This window comes from Oncorhynchus clarkii, chromosome 5, assembly GCF_045791955.1.
Source record: "Oncorhynchus clarkii lewisi isolate Uvic-CL-2024 chromosome 5, UVic_Ocla_1.0, whole genome shotgun sequence".
In the NCBI taxonomy this organism is placed as follows: Eukaryota; Metazoa; Chordata; class Actinopteri; order Salmoniformes; family Salmonidae; genus Oncorhynchus; species Oncorhynchus clarkii.
The window spans coordinates 8,950,323-8,971,142 of NC_092151.1; the positions used below are offsets into that span (position 1 = coordinate 8,950,323).

Here is a 20,820-nt window from a genome sequence, read left to right on the forward strand (position 1 = left end):
CATATTTATGTATCATCCAAGGACAGGACATCCATGATATCTAAATGATAGTTTTAACCATGTTGAGGCTATATAGTGTTTTTACGTTTGTAAACATTGGAGTAAAACAAGTTTATTTTGGGTTCTGATGGAAGACAACTGTTGAACTTAATTAAGTACATGAGGATTTATACTCTATATTCTTCAAGAATCAATCGGTATATAATTCATTTAAAAGTCCCAATATGTATGTAGCAATCGCATATTTCGGCTTTAAGGGTTAGTAAAATGATTGTAAGAATCATTAATAAGTTCCTTATTGTAGATATCGACCAATGAGCAAATGATCCACAGAGCAGACCTCTCAGAAACAATGTTGCACGTCAAGGTCTTGAACGTATCACATATTTCGCCCGTAGATGGCGCTTCTCCCACAACACAAAGCGCCCCAAAGTTGCTTCACTCCTTGGGGGAGAGTTCCATGCTACGTCATGTGTGAAGAAAGCTGACGTTTTGAACTAGGATACTTCGGGCAACAGTTAAGGAAGGAATAGCGACTCTCGACGGTCTCCCTCTGAATGCACTGGATGAAATTCGCCGTTATTTTTTCAGAACAACTAGCTACTATAAACAGGAATTTCGTTTATTGCACACCGTAGTTTTTATCCCATTGAGTGCTACTTACTACTTCAATTTTTCCCCAGACGAATTCAATCTCCCAAGATAATAATTGAAATAAATACCTGTATTGCATATCGGATGAGACTTTCCTAGGTCAAGTTTCATAAAACTGCATGAGCACTTTGTGGAACCATGGCATGGATAAAGAGTGGTGTTTTGATCAAGCTCTTCAAAAGCTTCCTTATTGCGGTTGTGTTGGCTCCAAGTTTGAGATCCGCAGGTAAGTGCTACCTTGGAATTCGCAGTTATTTATAACTTCGTGTTATACGCTAGCACGTTTTATGTCAGTGAGTAATCTCAATTACTTTAATTTGCGTAGTTAAAAAAAAACTTAAATAAGAAATGCCATCCGTTTCTGAAGTTTGAGCAATAGTTTACAGTAGGATAGCACAGTTTCGCATACATGAATACGTTATTCGTATTCTGTGTTGCATCGCAGGGTTAGGTTCTGAAAGAGTTTATTGGAATACTACAGTGGTTTCTTTTTCCTATGATTCCTGTCAGACCTTTTCCAGTTCTTTTCTTGTCTGTGGGACGTTTGGATTTGGTTCAACAAGCACGTCCATTGTTGTTGGGGCGGGATACATTCAGGTTGTGATGATCAGACTTCGGTCATTTTAAATCACCCCCTAGAAGTTCCTAGTGGAATAGGAGAGTGTGTTTTTCTCGTCCTAATTAGGCCCGTTTATTCAAGGAATAGAATAGAGTGGTGCACTGTATTGGACAAGTTCAAAATGTAGCCATCTTTGTCCTGTTTTTAATGTGTGTGATCTGAAATGTGGTTGGTCTATAGACCGAACTGAAGAGGCTGTTTTAGTGCCATGACACTAAATGATATTCAGTATCCATCTCCTATAAAACCAAGGATTACTAGGCAGAGGCCACGGCTGGTGAAGGTGTTAATCAGTTGCCTATTTGAAAGTGATCTCTTGTCTTTGTCAGTCTTGCTAATTCATTTAGACCCTGGTGGGGGGGTGACAGATGTTGGGATTTCCTGTTTTCAGCTTGGGTCCCCAGGTCCTGCCATTTGGTATCAGGTCAAAGGGGGGTAGGACAGAGATTTAGGATCATGTAGGCCTACCTTGTGTCTCCAGGTCCCCTCAAAGGACCTTCCAATAACATATACAATAACGTAATTGACTACCTTAGTAGAATTACAGTGGTTCATGATTGGGGGAAAAGACTATAGGCCTGCCTATATGATTGAAAGGAAAAAAATGGTTATGGAACTCCTATGGAATTGCTTTCAATTGCAGCGGATTTTTTTTAACGACAAAATCAAGCTAAAGGATTTGCTCTTTTCACCTGGTGGTGGTTAGTTCGTTTTTACAAATTCTGTCATTTATAAGCTACTGGTCACGCAGGCTTCTTTTTTTACTGGCTGGCGCAACGGTCTCTCATCCAGGGGTTTGGGTATAAATAGAATAAAAGTGCCTGTTGATGGGGCCAGGCACAGCTTGGCCTGGCCTGGGGAGGTATGTGAAGGGGGTGAGAGGGGGCAGGGGGTATCCACAGAAGGCTCACACCTCTTCTGCTCCTTACTCACATCCCATCAAAAGGTGTTGGGGGATATTCAAACTGGCCATTGACATGCTAATAGTTTCACTTGCTAATAACCAGCCCTTGAACTTACAGGCCTATCGTCTTTACCATCGAACAAAGGAGCATTTCTTCTCTAAAGAGTAGTTGATTTTTAGAATGTGAATGCGTTGAGGCTGTCTTTTAGCCTTGAGTTGATGTCTGTACTCTTTAACTGGAATGATTATGCACACATTGTCTTTTAAATGTACCTTTTGTATGACTTTTCTTGAGAAAACATTGTTTACGTTAAAGGCTATATGGGTTTTATTTATTTAACCTTTATTTAACTAGGCAAGTCAGTTAAGAACAAATTCATATTTACAATGACGGCCTACACCAGCCAAACATTGGCAAAGCTGGGCCAATTGTGCACCTTCCTATGGGACTCCCAATCACGGCCGGTTGTGATACAGCCTGGATTCGAACCAGGGTGTCGAGTGACGCCTCTAGCACTGAGATGCAGTGCCTTATACCGCTGCTCCACTCATTGTATGGGTGTCCTCCTTGTATGTTCAAGCCATGGCAATATCCAGGTATGCCAACTTGGTGATAACTGGTCCTATTTCTTGACTTCTAAAACAACTTTGTGTTCATACATCAGATTTTTTTTTCCTTCATCACAAGCAAAACCATAACATACATTTTCCAGTGTTTCTCCCTGCAGTGCCCAACCCTAATGCAGTTTAAAACTTGCAATGGTAACAGCAGGTCAAAATGATTGATGTCTGGCCCCTTTTTCAGTGTAGAGTAAACAGACCATGCTTGGCGTTGCAACGAGGTGCCCTCTAATTTAGTGATTTGAATTAGATTAAGAGCATAATAAACACATCTCTCATGGTAGTGGATCACTTATGTGTTTGTAATACTAACCAATAGCTTTGCTACAATCACGACACACAACCAGTGACGCTATGAACAGAACTGCCTCACATGGTGCAATTTTATTGAGGGGAACTATTGAAAATAGTCGCAGGGCAGGGGACTGGCAGAAGAAGAGTTACAAACAGGGGAGGGGACTGGCAGAAGAAGAGTTACAAACAGGGGAGGGGACTGGCAGAAGAAGAGTTACAAACAGGGGAGGGGACTGGCAGAAGAAGAGTTACAAACAGGGGAGGGGACTGGCAGAAGAAGAGTTACAAACAGGGGAGGGGACTGGCAGAAGAAGAGTTACAAACAGGGCAGGGGACTGGCAGAAGAAGAGTTACAAACAGGGGAGGGGACTGGCAGAAGAAGAGTTACAAACAGGGGAGGGGACTGGCAGAAGAAGAGTTACAAACAGGGCAGGGGACTGGCAGAAGAAGAGTTACAAACAGGGCAGGGGACTGGCAGAAGAAGAGTTACAAACAGGGCAGGGGACTGGCAGAAGAAGAGTTACAAACAGGGCAGGGGACTGGCAGAAGAAGAGTTACAAACAGGGGAGGGGACTGGCAGAAGAAGAGTTACAAACAGGGCAGGGGACTGGCAGAAGAAGAGTTACAAACAGGGGAGGGGACTGGCAGAAGAAGAGTTACAAACAGGGGAGGGGACTGGCAGAAGAAGAGTTACAAACAGGGGAGGGGACTGGCAGAAGAAGAGTTACAAACAGGGGAGGGGACTGGCAGAAGAAGAGTTACAAACAGGGGAGGGGACTGGCAGAAGAAGAGTTACAAACAGGGCAGGGGACTGGCAGAAGAAGAGTTACAAACAGGGGAGGGGACTGGCAGAAGAAGAGTTACAAACAGGGGAGGGGACTGGCAGAAGAAGAGTTACAAACAGGGCAGGGGACTGGCAGAAGAAGAGTTACAAACAGGGCAGGGGACTGGCAGAAGAAGAGTTACAAACAGGGCAGGGGACTGGCAGAAGAAGAGTTACAAACAGGGCAGGGGACTGGCAGAAGAAGAGTTACAAACAGGGGAGGGGACTGGCAGAAGAAGAGTTACAAACAGGGGAGGGGACTGGCAGAAGAAGAGTTACAAACAGGGGAGGGGACTGGCAGAAGAAGAGTTACAAACAGGGGAGGGGACTGGCAGAAGAAGAGTTACAAACAGGGGAGGGGACTGGCAGAAGAAGAGTTACAAACAGGGGAGGGGACTGGCAGAAGAAGAGTTACAAACAGGGGAGGGGACTGGCAGAAGAAGAGTTACAAACAGGGGAGGGGACTGGCAGAAGAAGAGTTACAAACAGGGCAGGGGACTGGCAGAAGAAGAGTTACAAACAGGGGAGGGGACTGGCAGAAGAAGAGTTACAAACAGGGGAGGGGACTGGCAGAAGAAGAGTTACAAACAGGGCAGGGGACTGGCAGAAGAAGAGTTACAAACAGGGCAGGGGACTGGCAGAAGAAGAGTTACAAACAGGGCAGGGGACTGGCAGAAGAAGAGTTACAAACAGGGGAGGGGACTGGCAGAAGAAGAGTTACAAACAGGGCAGGGGACTGGCAGAAGAAGAGTTACAAACAGGGGAGGGGACTGGCAGAAGAAGAGTTACAAACAGGGGAGGGGACTGGCAGAAGAAGAGTTACAAACAGGGGAGGGGACTGGCAGAAGAAGAGTTACAAACAGGGGAGGGGACTGGCAGAAGAAGAGTTACAAACAGGGGAGGGGACTGGCAGAAGAAGAGTTACAAACAGGGCAGGGGACTGGCAGAAGAAGAGTTACAAACAGGGGAGGGGACTGGCAGAAGAAGAGTTACAAACAGGGGAGGGGACTGGCAGAAGAAGAGTTACAAACAGGGCAGGGGACTGGCAGAAGAAGAGTTACAAACAGGGCAGGGGACTGGCAGAAGAAGAGTTACAAACAGGGCAGGGGACTGGCAGAAGAAGAGTTACAAACAGGGCAGGGGACTGGCAGAAGAAGAGTTACAAACAGGGCAGGGGACTGGCAGAAGAAGAGTTACAAACAGGGCAGGGGACTGGCAGAAGAAGAGTTACAAACAGGGCAGGGGACTGGCAGAAGAAGAGTTACAAACAGGGGAGGGGACTGGCAGAAGAAGAGTTACAAACAGGGCAGGGGACTGGCAGAAGAAGAGTTACAAACAGGGGAGGGGACTGGCAGAAGAAGAGTTACAAACAGGGGAGGGGACTGGCAGAAGAAGAGTTACAAACAGGGGAGGGGACTGGCAGAAGAAGAGTTACAAACAGGGGAGGGGACTGGCAGAAGAAGAGTTACAAACAGGGGAGGGGACTGGCAGAAGAAGAGTTACAAACAGGGGAGGGGACTGGCAGAAGAAGAGTTACAAACAGGGGAGGGGACTGGCAGAAGAAGAGTTACAAACAGGGGAGGGGACTGGCAGAAGAAGAGTTACAAACAGGGCAGGGGACTGGCAGAAGAAGAGTTACAAACAGGGGAGGGGACTGGCAGAAGAAGAGTTACAAACAGGGCAGGGGACTGGCAGAAGAAGAGTTACAAACAGGGGAGGGGACTGGCAGAAGAAGAGTTACAAACAGGGGAGGGGACTGGCAGAAGAAGAGTTACAAACAGGGGAGGGGACTGGCAGAAGAAGAGTTACAAACAGGGGAGGGGACTGGCAGAAGAAGAGTTACAAACAGGGGAGGGGACTGGCAGAAGAAGAGTTACAAACAGGGGAGGGGACTGGCAGAAGAAGAGTTACAAACAGGGGAGGGGACTGGCAGAAGAAGAGTTACAAACAGGGGAGGGGACTGGCAGAAGAAGAGTTACAAACAGGGGAGGGGACTGGCAGAAGAAGAGTTACAAACAGGGGAGGGGACTGGCAGAAGAAGAGTTACAAACAGGGGAGGGGACTGGCAGAAGAAGAGTTACAAACAGGGGAGGGGACTGGCAGAAGAAGAGTTACAAACAGGGGAGGGGACTGGCAGAAGAAGAGTTACAAACAGGGGAGGGGACTGGCAGAAGAAGAGTTACAAACAGGGGAGGGGACTGGCAGAAGAAGAGTTACAAACAGGGGAGGGGACTGGCAGAAGAAGAGTTACAAACAGGGGAGGGGACTGGCAGAAGAAGAGTTACAAACAGGGGAGGGGACTGGCAGAAGAAGAGTTACAAACAGGGGAGGGGACTGGCAGAAGAAGAGTTACAAACAGGGGAGGGGACTGGCAGAAGAAGAGTTACAAACAGGGCAGGTTTCTCTTTTTGCTTTTTTTTTTTACTGCCTCCACTACCAACTCTCCCCAACACTCTCCCTTTCCTCCTTCGCTATCAACTCTCCCACCCCAACCCTCTCCTTTCCTCCTCCGCTATCAACACTCCCCCAACCCTTTCCTCCTCCGCTATCAACTCTCCCAACGCTCTCCCTTTCCTCCTTCGCTATCAACACTCCCCCAACCCTTTCCTCCTCCGCTATCAACACTCCCCCAACCCTTTCCTCCTCAGCTATCAACACTCCCCCAACCCTTTCCTCCTCAGCTATCAACACTCCCCCAACCCTTTCCTCCTCCGCTATCAACACTCCCCCAACCCTTTCCTCCTCCGCTATCAACACTCCCCCAACCCTTTCCTCCTCCGCTATCAACACTCCCCCAACCCTTTCCTCCTCCGCTATCAACACTCCCCCAACCCTTTCCTCCTTCGCTATCAACACTCCCCCAACCCTTTCCTCCTTCGCTATCAACACTCCCCCAACCCTTTCCTCCTTCGCTATCAACACTCCCCCAACCCTTTCCTCCTCCGCTATCAACACTCCCCCAACCCTTTCCTCCTTCGCTATCAACACTCCCCCAACCCTTTCCTCCTTCGCTATCAACACTCCCCCAACCCTTTCCTCCTTCGCTATCAACACAACCCCCTCCCTTTCCTCCTCCGCTATCAACTCTCCAACCCCCACAACCCTCTCCCTTTCCTCCTCCGCTATCAACTCTCCAACCCCCACAACCCCCTCCCTTTCCTCCTCCGCTATCAACACTCCCCCAACCCTTTCCTCCTTCGCTATCAACACTCCCCCAACCCTTTCCTCCTTCGCTATCAACACTCCCCCAACCCTTTCCTCCTTCGCTATCAACACTCCCCCAACCCTTTCCTCCTTCGCTATCAACACTCCCCCAACCCTTTCCTCCTTCGCTATCAACACTCCCCCAACCCTTTCCTCCTTCGCTATCAACACTCCCCCAACCCTTTCCTCCTCCGCTATCAACACAACCCCCTCCCTTTCCTCCTCCGCTATCCACTCTCCAACCCCCACAACCCTCTTCCTTTCCTCCTACGCTATCCACTCTCCCCCAACCCTCTACCTTTCCTCCTACGCTATCAACTCTCCAAACCCCACAACCCTCTCCCTTTCCTCCTCCGCTATCAACTCTCCAACCCCCACAACCCCCTCCCTTTCCTCCTACGCTATCCACTCTCCACTCTCCAACCCCTACAACCCTCTTCCTTTCCTCCTAGGCTATCAACTCTCCAACCCCCACAACCCTCTCCCTTTCCTCCTACGCTATCCACTCTCCCCCAACCCTCTACCTTTCCTCCTCCGCTATCAACTCTCCAACCCCCACAACCCCCTCCCTTTCCTCCTAAGCTATCCACTCTCTTCCCCAACCCTCTCCCTTGCCTCTCCCGCAGCTGAGCTGTGAAGTAAGGCGAGAGGTAGTGGGACTGGACGTGGTAGAGAAGTTAGCCAGAGTTCAGCCAGCTAATCTAGTGTTAACTCAGGCCGCGGACGGAAATCTTCAAAGCTGCTCCCTGCTCCGGGTTCCCCCGCATCTCAACAACAGTTTTGATCCCCCCTCTTCATTTTTCATAATATTTGAGCCATGCCAATAACATAGCTTGCAAATACAATTTTGGCAAGCTTACATCTGTTTGTCCTCTAATGCATTACAATTTGGCATAGTTAGGCATAGCTCTGTAGGCTTGGCAGCTTTCCTGATTGGCATAGTCTAGATTTGGATATTTATATAAATTTTCATCTCACTCACGAACTCAACACATGAAGGGGGTTCATATCAATGTGCCCTCATGCCTATAAGGAGTAGTTCGTTGCCAGTGTGCAGAGAACAGTAATTGTCTCCTTTGTTCTGTAATTACCAGCTGGTGACAACTGAGAGAATAGAAACTGACATGGTAGTTGACGTGTTGATGTACACAGCACTCCCCTCTAGCAGAACAGGAGCGAGGAGGAGAGGCTAAGGTATGGTGTGTCACTACGACCGAGCAGCTATCACACGAAACCCATGTAGATGTGCACCAACGATGACATGCAATGTCAGCATAGAGAACACATTGTCAGAATGAAGGCCTCATTGTGCATTCTCAGGTTGTGGTCAGTGGTTCCCTATATGCTCATCCCCCAATCCTCTCCCTTTCCTCCTTCGCTGTCAACTCTCCCCCAACCCTCTACCTTTCCTCCTCCGCTGTCAACTCTCCCCCAACCCTCTACCTTTCCTCCTCCGCTGTCAACTCTCCCCCAACCCTCTACCTTTCCTCCTCCGCTGTCAACTCTCCCCCAACCCTCTACCTTTCCTCCTCCGCTGTCAACTCTCCCCCAACCCTCTACCTTTCCTCCTCCGCTGTCAACTCTCCCCCAACCCTCTACCTTTCCTCCCCCGCTGTCAACTCTCCCCCAACCCTCTACCTTTCCTCCCCCGCTGTCAACTCTCCCCCAACCCTCTACCTTTCCTCCTCCGCTGTCAACTCTCCCCCAACCCTCTACATTTCCTCCTCCGCTGTCAACTCTCCCCCAACCCCCTACCTTTCCTCCTCCGCTGTCAACTCTCCCCCAACCCTCTACCTTTCCTCCTCCGCTGTCAACTCTCCCCCAACCCTCTACCTTTCCTCCTCCGCTGTCAACTCTCCCCCAACCCTCTACCTTTCCTCCCCCGCTGTCACCTCTCCCCCAACCCTCTACCTTTCCTCCCCCGCTGTCAACTCTCCCCCAACCCTCTACCTTTCATCCTCCGCTATCAAAACTCGCCCACCCCCCAACCCTCAACCTTCCCCCTTCCGCTATCAACTCAACCCTCTCCCAGTGGTTCCCTATATGCTTATCCCAAAGAATAAAAATCCAAACACAGAAACCTCAATGCTGATCATGCACGGAGCTTTATCTGACCATGGCCCCTATTCTTAAAGAGTTTTAGAGTATTAGTGCTTATTTAGGATCAGTTTTGCCTTTTTATATCATAATGAATAACATTTACATGGACCGGGTCTGAGACTCTTTTTATGAATACGGGCCCAGACGAAGCATCCCAGGTGGATTAATTACCCCGAGAAAGCCATGCTGGGTTGTCGAAACGCAACTTTTCTTAGGCATACCTGTAGTTGTGGGAGAAGAGCTCCATTTGTAATCAAGGGGGCCTTGGCTGGAAATGAGATCTCAGCATCACGTCATTAGATAATCTGACACGTGGGGAGTGCTGAAAGATGCCAGGATGGAGGGAGAAGAGCGACACAGAAAACAAGAGGGCTGATCTGCCTCCTGCAAGAGCAGGTGGAGCTTTAAGTCATGCTATTAGAAGGCACATCTATAGGGTCCCAACCAGCCTTTCTTGCTAGGCTTCTAGTCATACTAGTGACTAGGAAAATATAGGAAGTCTAACCCTGTTTTTTGTCCAACCCCTGAACACAGTTGCGTGTTGTCCATGATATTTTAATTTGAATCGGTTTGATATCAAATGGATTTAAAGGCATACTAGTCTAGTAGGTCCAGGATGACACCAGTATTGGGATACCGTTTAGTATCGTGGCAAAGAACAAAATGCAAAGTTCTAGAACTCTCTCTCTCTAAAATATGTATTTATTTGTGTCAGTCATTTGTCTTCTCACACCTAAAATTTTACACAAGGTGCTCATTTTACTTGGTGTGATTGACAGCCATTACCCTTCTGTGCCAAGCTTGTTCTTGACATTTTGAGAGTTTTCCAAGCCATTCTGTTGGATGACTAACGTCCGTGGAATTTGTGCTGACTCTGAAACTTATGATTTTCTTCTGGCAGTTGGAGGGCCCTAATTCATCCACGCACCGCATTAAAGCCACATAGTAACATTTTCTTTGGGCCACCCAAAGCACAGCCCCGGAATAGTCGCTCAGAGCTGCGGTCACGGAGTAGAGAGGAAGCCTAAGAAAGGCTTGACACAAACCAACAGCAGTCCTATTGTATCATTCATTTCCCCCTTATTTCATAGAATAACATGAACAAACTGAAACGTGTAACAAGACCATTACATGTTGTTGTTCTCAGCTTGGTTGTAGTTCTTTTGAACTTGGATCTCTTGGTCCCCATTTTGTTTGGAACCTTCAGACTTACACTCCGATTTAAGCTGAATCATTTTCTAAATTAGGTTAGGGCATCAGTAAACCAGAGAAGTAAAATAGTAGGCCACAAAAGAACACCAGAATCTGTGTACATTCACGTAATCTGGACAGCCCTATTTGGATAGTCCCCAACAGCTTCTCAGATGTTCAACAAACTATATGCATAGATTTATTGAAAGTCAACTGCTACTCCGCTGACATCCGTAACTGTTTATTGTCTTCGTCCGTCCTAGCTGTAAAAGTTGGCCTAGTTGTTGCGTGCTACAGATGGCTCTCAATACATGAAACGGACGGCATGTGTTTAGTTAGTTGAATAGTGAACACCAGGCCTCAATCATCTGTAAAGGAACATCTAAATTGTTACAGATTCTGTTGCACTGGTTTCGGTGAGATGAGGCGCTGGTAATGTAAACCGTACTGTTCTAGGGTCAGTTTACTCTTCATATCTTAAAAGGAATTCATATCTTAAAAGGAAAATCTGACCTCAGATCAGCACTTAGGAGTAACTTGGTTCAAGACGGTTGAAAACCACACTAGGAGATCCAGTGATTTATAGTGAGGGAAAAGGTCTAACCAAACTCAAAGATGAACATTGACTTTTCAGTGGAAAGGAATATTAATGCGGTGGCCTTCTGTTGGAAAATTGGATCTCTCCTCTGTCCCTGGTGCAACACTAATGTGAAGGTAATTCAAAATGTTTTGAGAGCGATTTATAATTTTTTTTCCCCCCATCCTCAATCTGGAATTTTGCATGAGGCATAGAAAGGTAAACACAGGCAAATTGAATGTTCTTAAATCGCTAAAAATCTGCTTTGCTGTACCAGTCTCCTCCAAGAACAGATCATATTTCATCAGTAGAAAACCATAAACCAAGGACGTGTCATTAATGCGGTTGCTTTAGCACCAACAGCTCAGCTTTGGTGCCTCTATGTATGTCTCTGCAGGGGTCTAGAACTCTTGGTTGTAATTTCAACATCGATATGAGTATTTTTGTGGAATTTCTCTCCTACCGTTTTAAGTGCTGTGTTTTTCTTGTATCTTTCAGTCAGATTTATGATGGCAAAAAACAGCACTGAAACCTAAATCGCAACTAATTTATTATGACTACTTTAGTACATTGTAGTCAGTGAAAATTACCTTGAGTTTCTCCTCCAAATGAAACTATACCTTCTTGGACCTAGCTCCTATTCAACAGAAAGCCAGGCTAGCCAATGACTGAAAAAGCTTGCACTCTTAAAGATAATGACTTTTGTCTGTGACCCGCAGTGCTCTTTATTTATTTGGCTGGAACATTCATTTGACTTCGTTGATTGGGCAAAATGATCTTGATTGCATGTAAAACAGAGCCGTGCCTATTTACCCATAATGTGAACACATCCAACTAATTGCCTTCGGTGCTACAGTGAAGGAGAACCACTCCTGCTGAGAAGGACCATAAGAAAACCAGCAGTACCTCCCCTTTAGTACAGCTCAGGGTGTTTTGTGGAGGAAATTGCTCATTCCATAGCTAGTATACTTTTAATGATGTTAGAAGTGACTGTATTTACTACAATACACTGCATTCAAGATGGCTAATCAGAAAGTCTAGAAGATTGTCATAACCTCCTAGGTTTGGTTCTTTCTCCTCTGTCTCTCTGCCTCTCTGTCTCTGTGTCCGTGTCTGTTTTGATTGTAAAAGGGATCATAGGACGCTGTCAGATGATAGTTACAGGGAGTGAAAGATGGTCAAAGCCAGGGGTGTGTACAAAGAGGATGGGCGTAACTTGAATATAAAGATAAGGACGGATGTCGGTAAGGAAAATTACTTCAAATGATATTTAACAAGGGAGGGAAATATTCTCCTAGATTAAATTAGAACATTTAGAAAATGTGCCGTTGGAATTGTCTGAAATTGTTTCTTTAGTCAGGAACAGGTAATCTTGGCATTCCTGAAACCATTATTTTGTTGATAATAAAATGTTATCTCAGATAATTACATTTTCATACAAATTAGCCATTGGAATGTATAGGATTCAATAACTATAGTACCCAACATCCGATCTGGACCAAAAATTGTCACAAGCCACCCATGGACCCACAACCATCCCACAACCACGCCACAACCACCCAAAAAACCACGCCACAACCACCCCAAAAAAACACTCCAATCCCACCCCCTCAACAACCACGCCAATCCCACCCCCTCAACAACCACGCCAATACAACCACGCCAACAACCACGCCAATCCCCATACCCCAACAACCACGCCAACCCCACCCTCCAACAACCACGCCAACCCCACCCTCCAACAACCACGCCAACCCCACCCTCCAACAACCAGTCCAATCCCCCCTCCAACAACCAGTACACAGTATCAGTTCTCTATGTTTAACAAGTAGTATGAACCTGCCGCTTGGATTATTGCCTCTCCATACTATGTAACGTATTCCCTGTGAATCTGGAGATGTGTTCTTTCCCTGTATTAAATAGATCACAACATTTTCTTTGCAACTTTGGGTAGAAAACCAATAGCTTTTGCTCATGATGAAAATACATTGTGTGGTCATCCTCACCATAGAAACCAGTCCTCCATGAAAGTGATTCAGTTTGTCGTTCTCTTAGGCTTAATTTGTGTCCAGGAAACGGCCCCTTTGTGTGTGTGTGTGTGTGTGTGTGTGTGTGTGTGTGTGTGTGAAAATCGATTAGATTTCCCTTTCCGAAGTTGCAGAGGAAATGTTGTGATCTATTTAATAAACACAAGAGACCAGCAAAATTGATAAAATAGTGTGACGGTAGAGTAGGAACAACGGCCAAAACCTAGTTACATCGTATTATCACACTACTTTATGGGAAATTAATTCAAGCAACTTCAATTACTAATTTCACAGAGCAAGTGAAAAACAACCAGATTCACAGGGAATACATGACATATTATGGAGAAGCAATTCTCTAAGACACTGCTTCGTACTACTTGTCAAACAGAGAGAACTAATTCTGTATACTAGTTGTTGGGGTGAGGTTGGCGTGGGGGTCCATGGGGGGCTCTTGACAAAAAAAATGGGGGGGTTCCCTCATGTCTTACTCATTGGTAGGAGGAAGTTTGGTCCAAATCGTTTGTCGGGTACTATATGTATTGGATATGATCTGAATCCTATACATTTTAAATGGCCAATTTGGGTGCAATAAATTAACTTAATTTCTCAGATAACATTATTTTGTTGACATATAATTTTTTTCAGGAATGATAATCGGTCCTGTTTTGTTTCTGTAGTAGTTACTATCTGAGATGGTAGGTGTCAAACCTCTTTCTGGTGCTTTTTGAGGTGGAACGACCCTGTAGTTCAGGGGTGTTGAACTCTTTCCATGGAGGGCCTAGTTTCTGCATGTTTTGGGGTATTCCTTTCTATTAAGACCAAGGACAACCAGATGAGGAGAGTTCCTTACTAATTAGTGACCGTAATTCATCAATCAAGTACAAGGGAGGAACGAAAAACCCGCAGCTACTTGGCCCTCCGTGGAATGACTTTTGACATGTGCTGTAGCTAGTTGGGTAATGAAGATGTGGTGAGGTGTGGCTTCCATTATTGTCCATCACATACCTGAACAGCTGAATCCAAAAGGGTTTTACCATCCACCACCCCAGCACCAGGTGTTCCCAAGAGCCCAGTATTTCATCCACTGGTACTCCAGCTCTGTAATAAACATGAAAGCCGGGACAAGAGGAAGGACACTTAAAATGCAGGAATGTAATAAAAGAATGTGAGGTGATAACGGTGGCGTGAGAGATGGGGATGGTTTATTTGAGGTCCTCACTTGGCGTGAGGAATTTCCCTGACTCAACCAGCAGTGTTTGGTTCAGATTCCTGGTTGAGAAGTTTAGAAGATGTCGTTCCGCCAACCCCCTCGTAGTTTTCAGTAATGTTTTTCTTTGAATTTAGACAGGCTGGCTTTCTGGGGTGTTGCATCAGAGATATTTTGAGAGTTAACACGGGGCAAGGAAGGAGTTTTGAGCTTGTAGTTAATTTTGGCCTTGTAACGATGGCAAGTAGACCCTCGTTGTCCTGCCCTAATGTTTTTTGACAGTGTTTGAAAAAATGGATGCGCTCTCCTGTTGACTCCTGAATGGGGTGTGTTGAGGATTTCCCTGAACTGTGGTGTCGTGCCATATTAGTGGTTGTGACCATCAGTGAGACAAAGGGAGAATGTGAACTTCATCAGGCTAAGTTAAGTTCAAGAGGTGAAGGAGCATTTTATTACACATGGCTTTTGTTGTTTAGTGTTGATTTGATTTTCCACAGATATGAATGACTATTTTTATTTAGGACATTAGCTCAAATGTCATAGTTATTTTTACATTCGTTTATTCTCCAAATGACGTATAGAACTTAAATATAATTTGATAAAACTCCTCAAAACTGTTTCTTCAGGTAATTGCATTTGCTCTGACTCTGATTTCAGTGAACCCTGAATATTTGACAGTAAGTTTCTTAATATGTTCTAATCAGTTTTCATACGACACAAGTATTTTCATTTCTCATGTGATATGAATGAGTGTTACAGCTTATTTATTTTTTCTAAATAATTTTCACATGTGCCTGCCTGGCAAATGTCTGTTTAGATTGCAAGCTGTTTGGGCCCGTAATAAACCATTAGGCCGTGTTCTCCGATCTGTTCCTAATCTACCTCGTAAACAGTCACAGGACGTTGTCTCATGTTTGATAGCACATACTTCCCCAACTGTGTAACCTTGTTTAAAGTCGACTGCTATTTTTTTTTGTGTGTGTGTTTCTGTATATTTCTCTCTCCAGCCCGGGGCTCTTGTCTTGGCTTCCTCCCCTAACTTAATTAAAACAAATGGGCCTCGTTCCAAACACGTGTACTTCTCCACTACCTCCTTTTGATCCTGACATTCTCCGCAGTGAAGTCAATAAAGTGTAGTGACCAAAAAAATGCAAATCAAATGATTGAACGGCACCAACATCCCAACCAGGAAGAACCTTCAACATTTGTCAACAATTGGCAGTGATGTTTCAAACCCTTGTGTAGCCTAAGCACTAGCATACACACAACCAGTGAAAAAGCATGATAGCTCGAATGTTTTAAACAACCCCAAATGAGAACATATCATTCTCTTTCCAAGTGGATCGACCCTGTCCAATTTTTTTCCAAGTGCTTTGTTTTCCTTTCACAGAAGAGTTAAAAACAGTCTCCCGCGAACGTGCGGAAATGACATGTGCGTAGTGGGGGGTTTAACAAGCCCCTTAGATAAAGTCTGTCCCTCCTCACACAGATGCTTTGTTAATCATAGCTTGGTGATGGAGGGCGCCTGGAAAGGAATGGGGGAGACATTTCCCCCGCAAGCCCAAATGCATTCACTTACAAAGCTTTGTGCTTAATGAAATATGCCCTTTTGCCATGAGAGCGTTATTCACTACCGGAAAGATGTACTCAAGGTAATGTCTGCATACTCTAGCTGTCAGGATAAAGGAAGCGAGACCGACGGAAAACAGTAGATGACACTCTGCATGCCATGTTCACTAACTTTTTGTCCAAATCCAATGTCCTTCATCGGAACACAAAACACAGGTGACAATACTCTGTTTAGCACTGCGCTAACTTTATCTCGGAGCCAGTAAAAATGTAAACGCTATATGCCATGAGGAGATGGTTCCCCTTCACAGCTTTCATTCCTCACCTCGTTTATTATCTTTGTCTTTTTAGGCCTCCAAATGGCCAAGGCTTCAAAGGGCAGTGCCTCCATTTTACGAGACGACCATTGTTGTTTTAACCCAGCCACTGGGATGAAGTTACCGTGCGTAAGTTACCTTGACGATGAGGGCGAGCTCTGTCGCTGGTGGGGGAGATAGCATCTGAATCGGTAATATGGGGGGAGAATTCCATTTGTACGCAGACAAGCGATACAATCTCGCTGCAAATGTAAAAACTACAGAGACACACTGCCAGTGTGTTAGCAACACTGTAAACGTGCTGCTCTATTCCCATTGACGGGATGTTTATCACAATGTGGAAGAGCTTTCTCCTAATGTCTGTTGTCTGAACTGAAGTGAAATAGAGCTACTAGCCAAGGTCAGCACAGTGAATGATTTAACTGGCTTGATTGATGATTGATTTGGTTTTCCTTACTCAGAAATGATGATGGGAAATGCAGGAAGGAGATGTAATTAAAACACAGCATGGCTTCATACACCAGAACAGGAGCCAATTAGAAGAGCCCATACTGTATAACAAAGCCATGTTCAAGAAACCATCTTGGACTTTTATATATTCATTTTCTGCAACAACCAATAATGCCTGTTAATGCTTTTATGTTTGGTGCATATGCTTCTAATTACAGACCTCCACCATCACTCGTTTCTGACGTTATGAGCTGGGAGGAGGGGCCTGTGGGGTTCTGATGTCATGTTCACCAGCCAGGGAAAAAAACTATCTCCACAAATTCCTTCCAAATTCCCACAGTGAAATTTCAACTTTCAACCTGTGCTCACCAGTAAGTGGTTTGATGACTCGATCGTCATTGGGTGTTTGTATTGCCCCTGCTGCCTAAAAGCGAAGTTTCCACTGGTGGTCTCCGATTTAGATTACATTAGAAAACTTAGCAGCGTACAATTACCCAGAGTTCCTCTCTCCGCTCCCTAATTAATCAGAGACAGATGACAAGGATCATGTTTTCTGAGAGCTTGGTTGTCGTCCAATGGGGTTGCAGATGTGTGTGACATCGTTCAAAAACGACATGTTTTTATATCATTTCGATGTTTGGAGTGTGGCTCGCTTTCCTCTTGTTCTGTTTAAGTTACTCTTAGCCGGCAGGAGCTGTGTATGGAAGTGTTTGTTTCAGTATTAACGTCTTAGTAATGCAAACACAACGACCCCTCAGGGCGAGAAGCAGCGACTCAACTGTTGATTTTACTTTTCTGACTTTGTGTTTTATTTTAATCACATCATCTGGTTGTTAAGAGGTTTCCAAAGGATTTAAAGCATCCAGTAGCAAGTCAGCCTGTGCAGGGTCGCCAGAAAACACTAACATCCGGTTTTCAGGGATACAGTATTTTCAACCTAACAAGGGAACTCCACTCTGGTGTGTTTTTACACCTGCTACATTAGGTTAGTAGACAGTAAAAGCAGTAAAAAGCATGTATGGGATGCCATTTTTTTTAGATGGCGGTAATTGGCCAGCCAAATGACCATGGTCACCGTAATAACTGTTCGCTCCGCTCCTGACTGCATGCGCTGCCATAGAAATAGAACGAATAGAACAGGAATCCCCGTTCAAGTCAATGATGGCATAATGGGTGGACTGTCGGCCATTGCGAGTGTAGCAATCAGAGCAAAGCAAGATGTAAAATATGTGCTGTGATTAGTTGATTCAACCCTACTGACATTGCAAAAAAAATGCATTCTGTTGCATGAGCCAGTTAACATAATGTGAATAAACATTCTACATTACCATGGAAATGATTGCATTACAATATCAGGCAGCCATTGAGAGTTCGCCAGTCAAAATGCCAGGGTTAGAGGTTCCAAGCCTGGTCTACTCATTCTGTGTGTGCTGCTGCTGCATTGTGGGTGGTGTTGCCTAGGAAACCGACGACTCTTTTTGTTTGTTTCAGCAAGGAGAGCAACAGTTTCATCACGTTGGTAAAAGTACATTTTTGGCCCGTAGTGCACAGCCTAAGAAAAGAACTAGAAGAATACATTTCCTGAAGAAAATGTGGTGTGCTTGTTTTCAAAGCATTTATGGTTTTAAGTTTTGAAAACGTTAATGTTTGTAGCTGAAATTGATAAGAGCGGTAGCATATAACATGTGTTCTTATTTTACCCCCCTTTTCTCCCCAATTTCGATCTTGTCTCATCGCTGCAACTTCCCAATAGGCTCGGGGGGGGGGAAGGTTGAGTCATGCGTCCTCTGAAACTTGACCCGCCAAACCGCGCTTCTTAACACCAGCCCGCTTACCACTTAACCCAGAAGCCAGCGCACCAATGTGTCGGAGGAAACACTGTTCAACTGACAACCGAGGACAGCCTGCAGGCGTCCGGCTCGCCACGCCACCTGGTGTCTCTAGATTGCGATGAGCCAAGTAAAGCTCCACCGGCCAAACCCTCCCCTAACCCGGACGATGCTGGGCCAATTGTGCGCTGCCCTATGGGACTCCCGATCACAGCTGTTTGTGATACAGCCCAGGATCAAACCTGGGTCTGTAGTGACGCTTGTTGTGATGCAGTGCCTTAGACCGCTGCACCACTTGAGGCCCTACCACTGTGTGCTTATTTGTTGTATTGAATCCATTAAGTTTTATGCTAATTACCACAGGTTTGGTCTCTAGTTTGAATGGTTCAAACGTTACTGTTGGCGAGCTAATTTATGCAAATTTCTGTTGTTATAGTTGATAATGATTTTTAAGAATTTGAATTTAGGATAGCCTAAATGTTTTAATGTTGGTTTTGTAGCTTAATTGGCCAATGAGCATGACCATTTTGAATAGCTACCCCTGTATTCAAACCCATGTTAATTTGTGCTAATTTAAAGGGTTTTTGTTCAAAAAGTATGCATGTTATCAACATTTGGAATGCAAGCAATCTAAGGGGTCAGTCTGAACATTTCGATGTTGGTTTGCAGTTGATAGCTTAATCGGCGAAAGAGGAGATTTAATTTGTTTAAAAAAATTTAAGTCTATGGACCTTTTTAATTGCCACTGAAATGCATTGGGAGCTCATTTAAATATTGTTGTAGTTCAAAAATTATAAATGCTATTATAAATGCTATGACTTTCAAACTTCGTCTCTCCCGAGCCAGTACGGGAGTTGTAGCGATGAGACAAGATAGTAGCTACTAAACAATTGGAAACCACGAAAAAGGGGTGAAATTCAAAACTAAAAACAAAAAAAAGAATGTCATGACAGACCTGATGGAAACAGAACATTGTTCCGTAAGCTTTACAAATCGAAAAACAAAATACGCTAGACAAGATGGGATCTTTTTGTGTCTGTAATATGAATTATGCGAGAAACATCAGTGGAAATGCTTTTATGCGTAAATATTGATATAATAACCATCATATGGAAGTAAACTTGGAGTCACGCGATGACATGTTATGTGGTCCTCCCACTACGACTTGTCAGGAAACCATGTCAGGCTACAGATCAAATAAACGATGATGAACTTCACAGGGCGGTGAAAGTCCAAGGTGATGAGCCTGATGCTCCTTTCCAATAAATAACCAGGGTCTAATTCTGGTGACATGATCTTCGATGCTTGGCTGCAGTTTGACAAAAATCTTTTATCTTTTGGCCATAATAATTTCATCATGTAGGCTATACATGCACTCTAGCCAACAGTGTGCAGGTAGCCTACATTACTGTATCTGCTGTATCTGTATCTGTTGGCTAGAGTGCACGTGCCAATACCATAGTGGGCACACTAACTATATAATGCAATTGATTATTTGTGAGAACCATCAGTGTTAAAATGCGATGGAAACCCATTTATCTTGTATTTTTTCTATCCCGTACATGTGAATTTAAACGCAAAAGTAATTGTTTTGTGCCCTACGTCATCAGCCTTTTATCGGCAACAAGTACATTTGATGGAAACATCTCTGGTGGGAAGAAGTGCGTACTTTATGCAGATTTTGTCATATTTGCATGAAAATCTGTCACCAATTGGCTGGAACGATCTAGAAGAAAAAGAAACGCACACCTATTTAGGCGCGGTGCTGGCTAGCGGAGTAGAAAACTTGAAAATAAAAGAGAGCTGCACAATTGGTTGGAAACCTAGCTAGTGATGGATACCTAGCTAGATGATGGAAACCTAGCTAATGATGGATACCTAGCTAATGATGGATACCTAGCTAGATGATGGATACCTAGTTAGATGATGGAAACCTAGCTAGATGATGGATACCTAGCTAGATGATGGATACCTAGCTAATGATGGATACCTAACTAGATGATGGATACCTAGCTAGTGATGGAAACCTAGCTAGATGATGGATACCTAGCTAGATGATGGATACCTAGCTAGATGATGGATACCTAGCTAGATGATGGATACCTAGCTAATGATGGATACCTAGCTAATGATGGATACCTAGCTAGATGATGGATACCTAGCTAGATGATGGATACCTAACTAGATGATGGATACCTAGCTAGTGATGGATACCTAGCTAGATGATGGATACCTAGCTAGATGATGGATACCTAGCTAGATTTTTTTATTTTATTTTACCTTTATTTAACCAGGCAAGTCAGTTAAGAACAAATTCTTATTTTCAATGACGGCCTGGGAACAGTGGGTTAACTGCCTGTTCAGGGGCAGAACGACAGATTTGTACCTTGCCAGCTCGGGGGTTTGAACTCGCAACCTTCCGGTTACTAGTCCA

The 20,820-nt window shown here is 44.8% G+C and overlaps 1 protein-coding gene across 2 annotated transcripts in view; it reads left to right on the forward strand.

Annotated features, from left to right (window-relative positions):
* The first annotated feature begins 490 nt into the window (after nucleotides 1–490).
* The window catches only part of LOC139408296 (receptor tyrosine kinase-like orphan receptor 2), a 131,650-nt gene continuing 111,320 nt past the window's right edge, over nucleotides 491–20,820 (forward strand). Inside the window, exon 1 of one of the 2 annotated variants that reach the window (XM_071152008.1) lies at nucleotides 491–880. In XM_071152008.1, coding sequence (XP_071008109.1) covers nucleotides 793–880 — 88 coding nt within the window. In that variant the 5' untranslated portion in view covers nucleotides 491–792. The remainder of the gene's footprint in view (nucleotides 881–20,820) is intronic. The other variant, XM_071152007.1, reaches the window with a different exon arrangement.